Consider the following 15,183-nt stretch of genomic DNA (forward strand, 5'->3'; position numbering starts at 1 on the left):
AATACAAGACAAGGTGGGTCAAGGACAACATCACAAAATGATCGGGCACAAGACAGAAAATCAAGAGGGTAACAGGTGAAGGGCATGAAACAATAAACGAGCAATAATGAGGAGACGAGAGGGCGGGAACAGAGACGAGACTAGAGAGAGTGTATGGAAAGCCATAAGGACAAAAAATTCCTCTCTCCACATGAAACATATGGGTCTGTCATGATTCTGCCTCAAGGCTCAAAAAGCATGACAAGAGAGGGCAGAATCATGACATTAATCATTTCTTCTGTAGATTATTTGCTGATCACTATCTGTTTAGTTTGATTTTGTTTTGTTAAAAAATACTACATACATATGGCTGCACTAGACATTAACACAGTAGTCATTCATCATTAGACAAACACTACTCATGTCTTTTTAAAATCTTAGTAAATTGTTTGTTTTTGTTAGTTGCACACATGTCTTTACTGCCACCAAGAGATGTTATTTATATCAAAGCATGACTCACTTGACCTCCACATTGTTCAGAGTGATCTGAATTACATGGAGCTGTCATAGTTGACTGGCTCAATCATCACAGTTATTTATGATTTGGTGACTGGTTGTCTTTGGACAGGCATCTGTGTGTTTTTTATGCCGACTTTTCATTTTATATTGGAAAACATACAGTAGTGAATCCTGTCTCTATGACACAAATTATGTTGTTCATACAGTTTTTCTTGAATACAATACTCCCTTATTTAAACAAAACATGCATACAAGAAAATGTTTGACATTATTTTTTAGACTGAGTATCTCCTTAACTAACCCTAACACTGGATAGTTTGGGAAGAAACTGTGTTTCTCAGTCAGAGAGTAACTGTTCACGTAACACAACATGTGATTGTTGACAATCTTATGACTTGACTTCATTCTTGCTTTTTGGTGCCCTAGTTTCTCAGACCAGAATCTTTCCTAACTTGAAGCGATTCGTTCCCACCATCCAAGAGTTAGAATTTACTTATTAAAGGAATACTTTACTCATAAATGTTATTTGGATGGAGGTGCATGTCAGCATCACTAAAGCCATCTGGTATTGGTTCTTGCATGTATACTGTAGTAAACAAATGCAATTGTTTTTATGGTAGTTGTATAGATTACTTGTAGTGTATCTTAATTGTACACTCAAAAACAGTGTTGGGTCATAAAGGAATGAACCCAACAGTTGAGTTAAATGAAGAAAATATTTATATTTGACCCAACAAGAGGTTAGAACCCAGCACTTTGGGTTGAATCAACCAAGGTTGTGTTTGTCCCTTTTTAACTCAATGCTGAGTTGAAAATAACATTTTTTACAGTGTATGGTAGTGTCGGTAAGATCTTGTTTTAAATGATTCCAGGAATCCGAGGTGAGGGTGAGTTTAATAACTTGGTAAAAGTGATAATTGCTTCACCATAATTGGTTTCCTGTATCATCTTTCTAATGAAAATAAAGGCACTAGCATTCTTACCATAGAACGGAATACATATTAACTCACCATGGCACTCCTGAATCTGTTTCAAATGCAATACATTCCAACAAGATTTATGCTGAGATTTTTCCACACATTGGGCAAGGGGTCTCATGAAGCTGGACAAGCCTGTAAAATAAGAGAGCCACAGTAAGACGATAAGTCTTGAGGAAGAAATGAAAAGCACCTTGTGCCCTAGAAACTTGTATTACACCACATTTCAGAGCAAAGACTTCCATAAATCTTCATATTCATTTTTACCTTCCTGAATAACAAAGCTGCCCTTTGTTAGTAGCTAATTCATGCGTTGTTTTCATGACCCATATTCATACATTTGGCCTCAAATTACCTTTAAGTGTGCAACCTGCCTATACTCCACAATTGCAAACGTATAATACTCAAATAAATGTAGTCACACACACACATCATGTACCTCAGTTGATACAAAAGTCTGAGGTCTAGATGAAAATCTGGGATTTACATTTTTTCAGATTTCATAGCTTCCACTGTGGTTAAAAATATATTTTTTGAGAATCAAAAAATCGTGCTCAAAATCGTGAACGTCATGTCAATTTAAGTATAGAATTGAAAAATAGTCAATAATAAAATTTGAAAATTAGTTTGTATTTAAGTAGAAAGACATGACAACATTTTCGCTTGTGTTTTACAATTAATTTGTTCTGATGAACACAGTGAAAGACATTTGGAAGAATGATTGCGACCAAACAGTTCTGGCACACTTTTGACTACCACAGTACCATATTTTTCCTACTATAGTAGTCAGTGGGGTCTAAGAACTGTTTGGTTACAAGCATTTGTCCAAATATCTTTCTCTGTTTCTCTGTCTAGCTGCTAATTAAAGCGCCTTCAGAACTGGATGTGTGTTTTGACAGCTGAGAAGCGAGCGTCTGCGGTTTCTTTACGTTGAAATCAATGTTCTACTGGCACATATAAGCACGCGCATGTGGCTGATGCTGAGGATGATTATGCAGGATTTAACACAGGGATGTTGAGTTGCGTGTGGGATGTTGGAGGCATCACACACATAACATCCCTGCAGGCTCATTAGTTTCATTGACAAACTCATCTCTCACGAGTTGTCCGTAGTTGACAACTCAGTTCTGGGTTGCAGACAGACAGAGGCACAGTAGACATCTGTAAGACTGAGTCTAATGCTGTTTTTCAGTTAAAAGAAAAGTCTCTCGGCGTCCACTCTCTGAGCTCCTCTCTTTCTGCGTGCGCCGTGCCTGCTGAGATGAACGCTTCGCGCTCAGTCAGCATGGGAATCACCACTCAAGTCCCTACTGCGGAAAGCGTGGAGACGCTCGCTCCGTGGAATAACAGCGCGGTGAGCGCGTACAAGCTGATGGATCTGCCGGCGCACGCCACTACGGTAAGATGATGACATTTATAAATGAAATATGTGACAATGGATGCGCGCCGGTTTTGACGATTCTGTTTGCGTTTAATGCATTGAAAGTGAAACCCCATTGCTAATAAAAGTGCGTGTAAAACCTATGCTATGACAGGTGTAGGCTAATCACACACATTAACAAGAAAAAGTTATTGTGCTTTGCAAAGAGCGCGTGCGTAAATGGCGTAAAGTGGCGTTTTGTGAAGCTCAATCATTATAGAGCAATTAATGGTTACTGATGTCTATGCAAATGAACATGCAATAATTGTCTATTTAAACGAGATCTCGTAAATAGATAATCTCTGTAAAATGTAGTTTTGCAAATCGAGGTTGTCCATCGATGTCCAAATGGAACCATTCAGGTTGGCATTAAAATGATTGCGCGTGCTAAAGAATCTGACTTACAATTCGTCTTTTGTGCCTGTTTTATGTAAGTTGTGCAAAGCTTAAACACAACATAATACGGTAAATCACAGGTCATTTTTGATGTTCATTGAATGTTTTGCCACATCATGAGGAATGTTTAGCTGCGAATAATTTTAAATGCGTCAAAACTTTAGAAAAACTTTCTCTCGCCCTGAAGGAATTCGCCTTAGGAAAGAAGTAATCAAATACTCTTTCTACACGAATCTAAAAACCTAATAGTACAATAATACCAGAAGTTAACAGATGTTTAAATAGAGATCAAAGTTTTTATGCTGAATTAATCCGTACATTCTTTCTATATGTCGTTTTTTTCTGGAATGTTCAAGAAGAGTTATCCATTCCAAGATCTAGTGTCCATTCCTTTTCAAAAATAAATGTAGCTTATAAAACAGGACATTTTTAGAAATATTTAATGTGTTTCTGACATTTTAGAAAGTTGCGTTTTAAGAGCTATTTCGCTTTTTTTTGTTTTACTTACTGGTTTTTGGTGAAAATGCACGATGTACACTAGTGAACACTAAATGATGTTGATATTTGCTGTCTTTGTGATAGTATGCAAGCTTAGTAAATCTGCTCACTGTCACCCAGACATACTCCACCTGAGGTTTACATCTACAGTTACTCAACAAATATAGAGAGCTTACCAGACATACCAGAAAGCAGACAATAAGAAGTTGTATTTATGTTAGTTTTAAAACCAAGCAATATGTTTGATTTTATAAGGACATGCAGTATCACATGTAATTAATTTCTAAAGAGTTAAGTTATTGCTGCATATTTCCTGTTTGATGACAAATTAGACATACAGAAAATAAATACGCTTATTTGTATGAATTCAAATAAAACATGTGGAAGTTGTGTTATGTAATTTCATTTCAGCTGCCATAAGTGACATTTGATGATGATAATGACACACTGTAGAAAAAAACATGATAATGATGTGAGATCCTTAAGCAAAAACTTGTCCCATGGGAAACATTTAAAACAAAACGTTTAAAGGCTTTAAACTTTACAAAAATGTCATGCAGCTCAATCTACTGTAACCATTAACTAAAGCCAGCAGGCAGAAGCTAAGCAACTCAGAAAAAAAACACATGAGGTGAATTCGGTTAAATAACCATCTTTAGCATAGGATGAGAGTAATCCACCACACAAATACTGTCATTAAGATTATATAGGTTATAACGTCTTACAACAGATGGAGGCCCTATTCCTCTAATAAGTGTACTTGCATTGCTCAAAAGTACATTCATTTGGTGTGATTGAATGTGTCTGAACAGAATGAACATGTGTAGGCCTTTATATGATATATGAATGCGAATCACATACACAGAGAGGAAGAAATATACCATCAATGTATGATAAATGTAGTGTGTATACACACAGTAGCCTACAGTTCCACATTTGAGACTTATTAACCACTACACTATTAACCACTTTTTGTACACAATATTAAATTGCCTTTTTGTGCATCTTAATATTTTCACTCAATTGTGCATGTGTATTTCACTGAGGAGAACTGATCACCAATTGATCACAATTACAGATTTGCCATTGTATGTTATTAACCCCGTTCTATGTATTTATTGCTTTTCATCTTGTCTTGATTTTAAACAACAGACTGATCCTAGAAAGGGAAGGTGAAGGTCGTGGTTGTAGACTACAAGATTAGTTATACAGGTCTGTAATTGTCAGTTAGACACTCATTGTTTGTCCGCAGCTAATATTTGACTTCCCTTGCCTATCAATCTGTATAGTGATGCATGGGTGTCATGGAGCTATTCTTCAGGGGATCCAGTAGCTGGATAACAAAATAATCATCACTTATATATCAAATATAGCTTTTTTAAATTGAATTTAAATAAATAAGAAGTTAAAAATATTCTCCAGTGCAGAAGGGTGAGATAAAATGTTTGTCGATTGCAATGTGGTTTCCTAGATAGGGTTAAGTGAAATGAATGGCAAAAATGTTCATGTTGCCAGTCAAGATTAAAGTTGTGTGCATGTTATCAGGTCTAAAAATGAGGTTGTTTTATCGACAGAATAACCGCCTACCTATAGGACTTATGTGCTTAAATGGGTCAGGTTTGTAAAGAAATGGCATAGTGTAGGTTTAAGAGTTTTTGGTTAATTCATAAGGCAGCCGTGACCTTGTTTGGATTTGATGAAAATCTTTCATTTTGGATTTAGGTAGCCTAATCTGATGAACATTTGCTTTCTGATGAAAACCACTTCTACAAATTGATTTGTTAGCCAGATTAAATGTAATATGCATTTCTTACACACTTTCTTCTATCTTTCGGGCAGGGAAAAGATATTTATAAAATGTTTAATAAACTCCCGTGATGATGGTTTTCAATAACTTTAAGTTTTTTTATTACTCCCTTACGGTATCAATACTTGCTGTAGTTTACGTACTTCATGTACACACTTCATGGCAAAAATGTGTGGACGCCCCCTTTTATTCTGGACGACATCTTGTTCTTTGTCATCCACCGTAGCGCTTAGAAAAGGGTGGAGTGAGCCCTTAGTTGAAATTCGCAACCTCGCCACTAGATGCCGCTAAATTTCATACAACGGACCCTTAATGGTAACAAATTAAAAGTACACAATACTGCTTAAACAAAATGGCTAATAATAATTCTAATATTTAATAATAGTTTCAGGAAAATGTAATCAGGAAATGGTTAAACACTGTACTTAAATGATTAAATACGGTGTTGTCAAAGTTGTCACCGAGTAGATATGTGGTCAAAATTAAAATCATGAAATATAGAGAAGGACAGCAGTAATATAAGCTATAAATGAATACACCAGTGTTTCTATTGTATTTTGTCAGATTTTATATGTTTTTTATGTTTCATGTTTCAAGCTCCGTGTCCATTGTCTCCCGTTACACCCATGGATTATTTGCCCTTTTGGATAAATTCAACTTTAAAGCTTTCAAGCTTTAGAAACGTGTTGCGCATTGGTAACTGCCGCCCATCAAGTAGCATCATTTCCATCTGCTGCCATGAACTAATGGTACAAATAAGCTCCTTGTGCTCTGGTGAAGTGTCATTTCCTCTGCATTATCCATCTCTGCCTCTCTTTTTATCCCTGCCTGATTGTCTAAGTGATAGTGACATTTAAAGAACACTTCTCGTCTATATTTCGCCACACAATCATCTTTCCAATTGGCAGAATTTTCTTCTGCACTGTCTTCCAAAGCCCAATAGACCTAACAGACAAGCATTGTATTAGCACTGACAGATGAGGATTTAACCAAATATCAGCGCTGTCTCTCTAGATTAGGGAAAATGAAATCTCAGAGCTACGTTTTGCATCGCACACAATATCGTCTGGTCTGTTACTGGACATTTGTTCCAGAGTGTTGGAATATTATTCCATACTGTAATTGGCTTATTAGAGGCTTAGATGAATGTGTATTTGATGTCTAAAACCAAACCCTCATTGCATTGTGTTAGACAGGGTTTTTGCAATTTCATTAGAATTTCATAAGTTTCCTGCTGAACTTTCCAGAAATACTTTTCTAACCTTTTCACTATAAGTTTGGCATTTAAATGGAACAGTTCACCCAAAAATGAAAGTTCTGTCATCCTTTACTCACCCTCAAATTGTTCCAGACCTGTATACATTTCTTTGTTTGGTTGAACATAAAGAAAGATATTTGAAAGAATGTTAGAAACTAAGATTTCTAGGGCACGGTTCACTACCGTAGTAGAAAGAATTATTGTATATTGTTTTGTTCTGTTAAACACAAAAGAAGATATTTAGAAGAATTTTGGAAAACTATTCTGGGGCTGCTTTGACAATCATTTTAATGCTAGTCAACGGTGCCCCAGACGTGTCAGATGCTAACATTCTTCCAAATATCTTTCTTTGTGTTAAACAAAATAAAGAAATGTATACAGGTTTGGAACAATTTGAGGTTGAGTAATTCATGACAGAAATTACATGTTTGGGTGAACTATTCCTTTAATACAGTGATGTGAATACTGCATAGTAACAATCAATGTCAGTTTGCCTCATAATAAATCACAATAAGTGATAAAAACTAGTGCTGTCAATCGATTAAAAAAATTAATCGGATTAATCACACATTTTCTGTGATTAATCACGATTAATCACACATAACAATAATATTTTAAAATATACTTTTACATTTGAATAATTTCACATTTAATCTTCAAATTGATGTAGAAACAACATATTTCTTTAACAGCGTCATTTTATGAATGAAAGAAAACATTTTGATATTAGTACTGTAACTGATGTCTCTATTAAATTTATTATTTTAACATTAATTATAACCATTCAACAATATAATTGAGAGCTATCATGAAATATACAGAAATTGAAGGAAGTTCTCAAACACTTTACAGTCTTTAATGCTAAATTATAAATTAAATTCAGAAGAATTCTCATTAAAGCTACAAAATCACATTGATTTCTTCTTTTATTTTGTTCTTTGATTAACATAAGTGACAGGAGTCACAGCAGCACGTTTAAGAACGCGGCCCATTTAAGAGCTGTCTCAGTACGCAGATCTGACCGTCACCGCACTCCCGTTTTCACAACACTTTGCATTCATTTAAGATTTTATTTTACACTTTGAAGTCTTGCTTAAGAAAATGCTAGACAAAACAGGCTTTCTGACATAATCTTGTGTGGTTTTATCCATTCAAGCACGAAAGAGAACTTAAAATGGATGCGCTGTCTGACAGAGATTCACCGACGCAGCCTTCAGCTCATGACTGTTTACACCAGACTGGACCTCGCGTTGCGTTTTGCCACGTCCCACAGTTTAGAAGCTGTCTATCTTCATTGAACGCGTCAAAGCAACTGTTTAAAATCGCGCTTAAGTGGTTTAAAAGCCTGTACACGAATAAGAGCGTGATTACATAATGTAACGCTAGACAAAAAACGTCAAAACAAACGGATGCTGCGTTAATTGCGTTAAATATTTTTCACGCGTTAATTTGAAAAAATTAATCGCATGCGTTAACGCGTTAACAGCCCTAAAACATGATTTTTTTGGTCATGAAAACAAAAATGTTTTGCTAACCTTGTTTTTGCCATGTAGAAAAGCATAACATGTAACATGTAATTTGAATTTTTGGTAACATTTAGTTATATTGTATGCAACCCATTTTGGGATATGGAAATATGCAAATGAGCTGATCTTACAACGTCGATGACAAAATATAATGGGCCAGGTTTTTAAGACCCATTTCCTGAGCCCTGCACTCAAGGGAAAGTGAAGGTGGCAGTTGCTGTACCTGGTTGTTCTGTGTCGTCTTTGAAACAAAAATATAACTTCAAACATTAACAGTAACCTTTGCCCTGTGGATTATTTCTGACGCACAATAGATTACAATAAGTGGCAGACAATGGCCCTGTTGTAAATTACTTACATCCAGTGGCGATTGGGGCCTCCTCTTCAGGGGAAGCAGTAATGGGAAGCTTGGAAATATATGTAGCCTGTCTCGCTACTAAGCGAATAGCCTAGCAAACGCAAGCATCTCTCTAGCATAAATTGATGCTAAAGTGACCGATGGTGACGGTTGGCAAATTGAGCTGCTGAATGTATTGTACTAATTGTCTCCTCTTAAGGACCGACATTTATGAGTCTGACACAAGAACTAAAAATCAAAGACTGCCCATTCTTGCCATTCTAAAAGCTTTTATAAGTTCTCGCTTCCACACATCGATGCAATTGAAGACAATTGAAGACAATAGCAGAGTCCACCTTGTCTCTGGTCTCCGAAAGCAGGGCTACACATTTATTTCCAAGATGAATATGTCTGTCTCAGGGCTACCTCAGCCGGTTTATATTTAGTAAATGGACATAATAAAGATTTTAGGGTCCAGAGATTTAAAAGCGAATTGTACAATCAATGGTTCCCTGGTAAATGGTGATGTATATAACTAAGCAATTTAATAACTAATTCATACCTCCTGAATGTAGTTTTAAAGAAAACACATTTTCCTTTAATCCCCAGCTATTTTTTCTTACTTCCCACAGGTGGCAATGGAGCAGGATACTCGGCACCCGTTTCCAACCGTGGATGTACCAGACCATGCCCATTACACCATTGGCTCTGTCATTCTGGCAGTAGGAATCACAGGCATGGTGGGCAACTTCTTGGTCATGTATGCTTTCTGCAAGTAAGTCTAGTGTAACGCATTGATGATTCCAAGAATCAGAGCGGATGGATCTATGTGCAGCATGAAAGTAATTTAATAAATCCATAAAAGGCATAACCTACAAACAAGAACCATGAACAGAACACAACACAACTTAAATGCATACAATAACTGACCAAGGACAATGGCAAAACACAGGGGTATAAATATAGACAGGGAACCTGGCAGTGAATAACTATGGCAACAGATGTGATTAAAGTCCATGGTAACTAACAAGGGGGCGGAGCTAGACAGAATGACAAGGCACACACACAGACAGGACCATTATGTAGATGCATCCAGTCTTGATTGATAATCTGAGGTATTGCACACAATTTGAGTGATATAAAGTAAAAGTCAAGACTGACAGCGTGACAAGACAAACTGACAAAAACCGAGGTTATCACATAAAAAATGTTTTGTACAAATACATACAGTATATATTACTGTTGTATTGCTTAAAAGTGAATATGAACTTGTTTTCTTTCCAGTATTTGAGGTCTGAAAAAATACAGAGCATCTTTTCTGCTATTTTCACCTGTTTCTTCAGTTTTCATTTACCTCCCCTCCTTCCTTCCCACCCCCACGTCTGCCTAATTTCTAACCCTTGTTATTTGCTTGTTTGAATGTGTTCTTGCAGGAGTAGGAGTCTGAGGACACCTGCCAAAATGTTTATCATTAACCTGGCTGTCACCGATTTTCTGATGTGTGTCACTCAGACGCCAACCTTCTTCACCACCAGCATGCACAAGCGGTGGATCTTCGGCGAGAAAGGTAATCCAGCTGTCAGCTGATCAGCCATGGGTGTCTGATCAAACCTCTTCTCCTTTCATCTTTTTAATGGTTCGGCTCCAGGCCTTCAGATGCTCATTCAGATGCTTTGAAAGAATGTGATGTCGGGGAAACTTAGAATGCTGGAAGTTGAAGCTGATCATGATCTAAAACGATAAACTGGTAGGATTGTGTAAATTTACACATTCGCAATTTTTATAGAAAGGTTATAATGTTATGCAAATATAATATAGTACAGATCTCTTAAAGATCTTACAATAGTCCCTAGAAATGCATTACATTTCATGCTTGTGAATATGGAATATGTTGCATTTGCATCATAGCTTAACAATGTAGACTTCAAATAATCGAATAGGAACTCTGTCAGGTTACTCGAGGGTTCTTTGATCATTGATGGACGTTTGTTTAGAACCTTTTAAGCACTTACAGTCTGTTCTTTGAAGTGAAGTAGTTTCTGCATGCTTGATGAAGTAGAAGGAACTCGTATAAGATCTCTCTCGAGGTTTCTCGACGGCTTGTAAGAGGTCTGCTTTACTTTCTCTCGTGCTGACTTTGAACAGCATCACTGTGCTGTGGGGCACAGAAATGTGACATCGGATCCTACTCGCAGAAGGACATACAGATTTTCGACACACACACATTCAGAATTATGATGAGATAAGGCTAATTCACACTGATCTGATGCCAACAAACTCCTTTATTGTAAATTAGATTATTACACGGCTCGTTGGAATGCTTGATTCTGATTGGCCAGTCGCGACATTTGCAGGTTCGTTATTCCCAGATAACAACCTCTCAAAACTAATTACACACGGTAACCCGGATGCAGCAAATCATTTTGACAGTTTTTTTTGACAAATTAAATATAAATATGTGTTTTAATAACATTTTTGTATAAAGAAGCATTTTAATCTGTTAGACAAATAGTAAGTGTGATATTATAAAGACAACATATTATTTGTAGAAATGAAACTGCAATCATTTTCAGTAGAATTTGACATTTTTGCTGTCTTTTGTTTTAAAAAAAATTCTGGGGATCTTTTAGAACATTTTGGAGGCCCCCTGGGGGCTACCCGTTAGTACTTAAAGAGAGCCCTGGTGGTACAGGACACGACAGGAAATTAAAAACTGTATATTCACAATGTAAAATGTTTAATACATGATCGATAAATACGGAATAAATCTCATATAGCCTATGTGCAATTTTAATACAGTTATATTAATTATCATTTATTTATCATTGGTCACTGTAACTCAGGCAGGTGACAGGCATTAATACGCTCCACTGCATTAATAAATTATATAACTGATGCGTCACTAAATTAACAAATGTAAGTATACAGTAAACATTACATACAAATAATGAATGAATAAATACCTTAATGGAAAGAAGAGCTGTATTTTGATGTGTGTGACAGTTATTGGCCACAATGTTGTCTAGGCAACAACGGCCACTTCCGCTTCCTGTTAGTATGTCCCAGTGTTTGCAATCTCTTTTGCCATGCACTCAAAAGAACCTACTATTCCAACACAAAAACAGTACCTACTATTAGGGCATAGTATAAGTAGGCGAATTGGAACGCAGGGTCACACTCTCTCTTCCGATGAGCTGTGTGCAAAATTAAGCTTCTTGTGTATTTCTGCACTTGAACGGCTGTTTAAAGCTGTTGTTGTTAATGCTGTAAAGCGCTTAATCAACACGCGTCTGCATCTACTCGAGGTTAAATCAATGAAGTGCCCGTTGTGATTTAGTTTTGACACGTCACATTGACGAGCCGCTGCAGTAAAGTCTCTGTTTGTTAGATACAGCTGTTCTCTTGACGTTTAAAGGGGTCATATGACACGGCTAAAACGAATATTATCGTTGGTTTTAGATGTAATGCAATGTGTATACACGATTTAAGGTTAAAAAACGCTGTATTTTCCACATACCGTGCATGTTTGTATATTCTCTTTGCCCCGCCTCTCTTAAACGTGCAGATTTTTTACAAAGCTCATCGCTCTGAAAAGCGAGGTGTGCTATGATTGGCCAGTTAACCAGTGCGTAGTGATTGGTCGAATACTGTAAATGTAACGCCTCTTACCATATTTGGAACATCAGGTTCCAAAGCAATTGTACTGACAGGTATGACCACCTTACTTGCGTATACATTTGGGCAGTCTTAGTCAAATCATACCAAAAACTGACATAGATTTTTGGGCGTGTGGTTACACGAGGCATTTCAGGCAGGTATGGGTGAGCATTCGCTTTTAGATAGAATGCATCTTTTGTTCCGACACTTACATTTTTTGCAATTTTAAGTGTCTAATACATGCATGGGCAACTTATAACACACCAAAGACACAGAAAAACAAGTATTTGCGTCATATGCCCTTTAAGTATACCAATATTTATCTTCTGTGTTAAAAATTCTTTCTACACGGTCTGTCTTTGATATAGGTTTGTAGTCTTTCTGAAAGTCCTCACAAAGTTTATAAATCCCCCATAAAAGTAATTTACAGAGCCCTGTTTACTGTGCACTATAGAAAAGTGTTTTGTGTCCACTATTACTGCTGACTAACTTGAAAAACTAAATGTTATTTAGTTTGAAAACAGCTTATGAATAAAAAAGTGTTTGTATTATTAATAATACATTAGAATTGGAGGACGAGGTGTAAAGATAAATATTCACTCTTAATTTGAATGTTTATTCAAGTGATTTTTCTATGGCAGTCACTATGGTGGTACTTGGAACAACTCATTTTATTAAAGGTGGTACTTGATCTGAAGAGTTTTAGAACCACAGGTTTAGAGGTTTGGCTCTTTTATAGCAACCTTGTCTCAGATATTGTAGTTAAAATTGATAAAACAAATGAGATCATTGTTAAAATACTTGAAGATTATAAAACTGTAAAATGATTGCAGATTGTATAGGTAATAATCTAGATTTGGGTCAAATTGATGAGAAATGTTTGCGTTCATATTGACATTTTGAATAGTTTGCGTTCATATTGACATTTTGAATAATATTGACTTTTGATTGCAGACTTGGCAAATCTGAACTCAGTTTATGACAGTTTTGGGACAACAGAGACATTTGTTACACGTCTGGGTCTTCTTAAACCCAAAAATGAAAATTCTGTCATAATTTCACCCTCAAGTTGTTCCAAACCTGTGTATACATTTCTTTTTTATGTATAACACAAAAGCAGATCTTTTAAAAAATGTGGGAAAGAGAACAGTTCTGGGGCACCATTGACTACTATAGTATTTGTTTCCTTTGACTATATTAGTCAATAGTGCCCCAGAACTCTTTGGTTGTCCTACTAACACTCTTCCAAATATCTTTTTTGTGTTCAGCAGAACAAAAATAAAATTCACAGCACAACGTGAACAATGTGAGGTTGAAATGATGACTGAATTTGACAGGATTTTCTATTTGTTTTCCATTTATTCTCATTAATGCCTACGAGAAATGATTAAGAAGGGATCTCATCTGGGATTTTTTTAATGGGTAAAATAATTTAAAATAATATTTAAGCAATTGTGTACTTCTGTATAAATGCATGTCTGCTATGCAGCATTCAACAGTGTGTAAATGCACCTTATTCTAATATAAAGTATTAGCTCTTCAGATGCACCTGTGACTTTTTCTCTGTTTAAAGGCGTCAGTATTTCATCACAAGGTGAAACGTTTCTTTTCATCAATGTCTTGTTCTTTACACAGGCTGTGAGTTATATGCATTCTGCGGTGCTCTGTTTGGCATCTGCTCAATGATCACACTCATGATTATTGCAGTGGATCGATACATTGTCATCACTCGCCCTCTGGCTTCCATTGGCGTTATGTCACGCAAACGCGCCCTGGTCATACTCGCCGCTGCGTGGCTTTACTCAATGTGCTGGAGTCTGCCTCCTTTCTTCGGATGGAGTGAGTGAAGCACCCACATGCTCACATGCACAAACAGCATCCCCTAATTCAATGTTATCTTCTCGTTCAGGTGCATATGTTCCTGAAGGTCTGCTGACTTCATGTTCGTGGGATTACATGACCTTCAGTCCATCTGTACGCGCTTACACCATGTTGCTCTTTATCTTTGTGTTCTTCATTCCCCTCTTTGTCATCATGTACTGCTACATCTTCATCTTCCGGGCCATCCGTGATACCAACAGGTGACTCTAAGTTTTATTGACCGTTACATGGATAGCCCTTAATAATTGTTTTTTATTTTAAGTTCACAAAACGGTCTTACAATAATTACTACTAAAGTTTTTTTTCTGAGCTGAGGAGCTTTGTTGAATCTGGAAAGAGGAAGCACAGAGGATAGTGCGAGGTTTTCTGCAGAGGAAATTATGTCAGTGTTAAAAAAGAGATTGATTTTAGATTGTAAAGGACACTGTCAAAACAGCACCGAAGACATAGAGCAATCAACTCTGTTTGTTGACTTTGTGAATTGATGCATGTGTTTTCTGTGTGATGGGGATTACAGAGCTGTGGGAAAAATCAATGGAGAAGGAGGATCCAAAGACTCGATCAAGAAATTCCACCGGATGAAGAATGAATGGAAGATGGCAAAGATAGCACTCATAGTCATCTTGTTGTATGTCATCTCCTGGTCTCCTTACTCATGCGTGGCACTCACAGCTTTTGCAGGGTGAGAATGAACACTTCCTTTTCATGATCCATTTCTTAAGCGACATTTGTGTTAGTGTTGTGAATCGTGATACAGAGATAGAAGTTTTGAAAAACAATTTATTTACCATATTCAGATTCCAATGCCTTTTAAAATATCTCTATAACCGTTACTATATTGTTTTATGTTTGTTTGTTGGATGTATTTACTGCTGTTCTGTTATATGTGACCTTGGACAACAAAACCAGTCAAATTTTTAAAATTGAG

The 15,183-nt window shown here is 36.5% G+C and overlaps 1 protein-coding gene across 1 annotated transcript; it reads left to right on the forward strand.

The window, feature by feature from the left end:
• The first annotated feature begins 2,792 nt into the window (after nucleotides 1-2,792).
• On the forward strand, nucleotides 2,793-14,941 carry LOC130569648 (melanopsin-A-like). Its single transcript, XM_057359428.1, has 6 exons — nucleotides 2,793-2,874; nucleotides 9,350-9,492; nucleotides 10,151-10,284; nucleotides 14,010-14,213; nucleotides 14,284-14,455; nucleotides 14,773-14,941. The coding sequence occupies exons 1-6, from the start codon at nucleotides 2,848-2,850 to the stop codon at nucleotides 14,939-14,941; spliced, it is 849 nt and encodes a 282-aa protein (XP_057215411.1). The 5' UTR covers nucleotides 2,793-2,847.
• The last annotated feature ends 242 nt before the right edge of the window (nucleotides 14,942-15,183 follow it).

The sequence above is a fragment of the Triplophysa rosa genome, linkage group LG18, assembly GCF_024868665.1.
Source record: "Triplophysa rosa linkage group LG18, Trosa_1v2, whole genome shotgun sequence".
Lineage (NCBI taxonomy): Eukaryota > Metazoa > Chordata > Actinopteri > Cypriniformes > Nemacheilidae > Triplophysa > Triplophysa rosa.

Excerpts from the sequence above, each read along its gene's own strand:
- LOC130569648 (XM_057359428.1), top strand. The coding sequence starts at position 2,848 with ATGGATCTGCCGGCGCACGCCACTACG. Across the intron at positions 9,493-10,150 it reads GTCATGTATGCTTTCTGCAA|GAGTAGGAGTCTGAGGACAC; the intron begins GTAAGTCTAGTG and ends GTGTTCTTGCAG. Across the intron at positions 14,214-14,283 it reads GCCTCCTTTCTTCGGATGGA|GTGCATATGTTCCTGAAGGT; the intron begins GTGAGTGAAGCA and ends CTTCTCGTTCAG.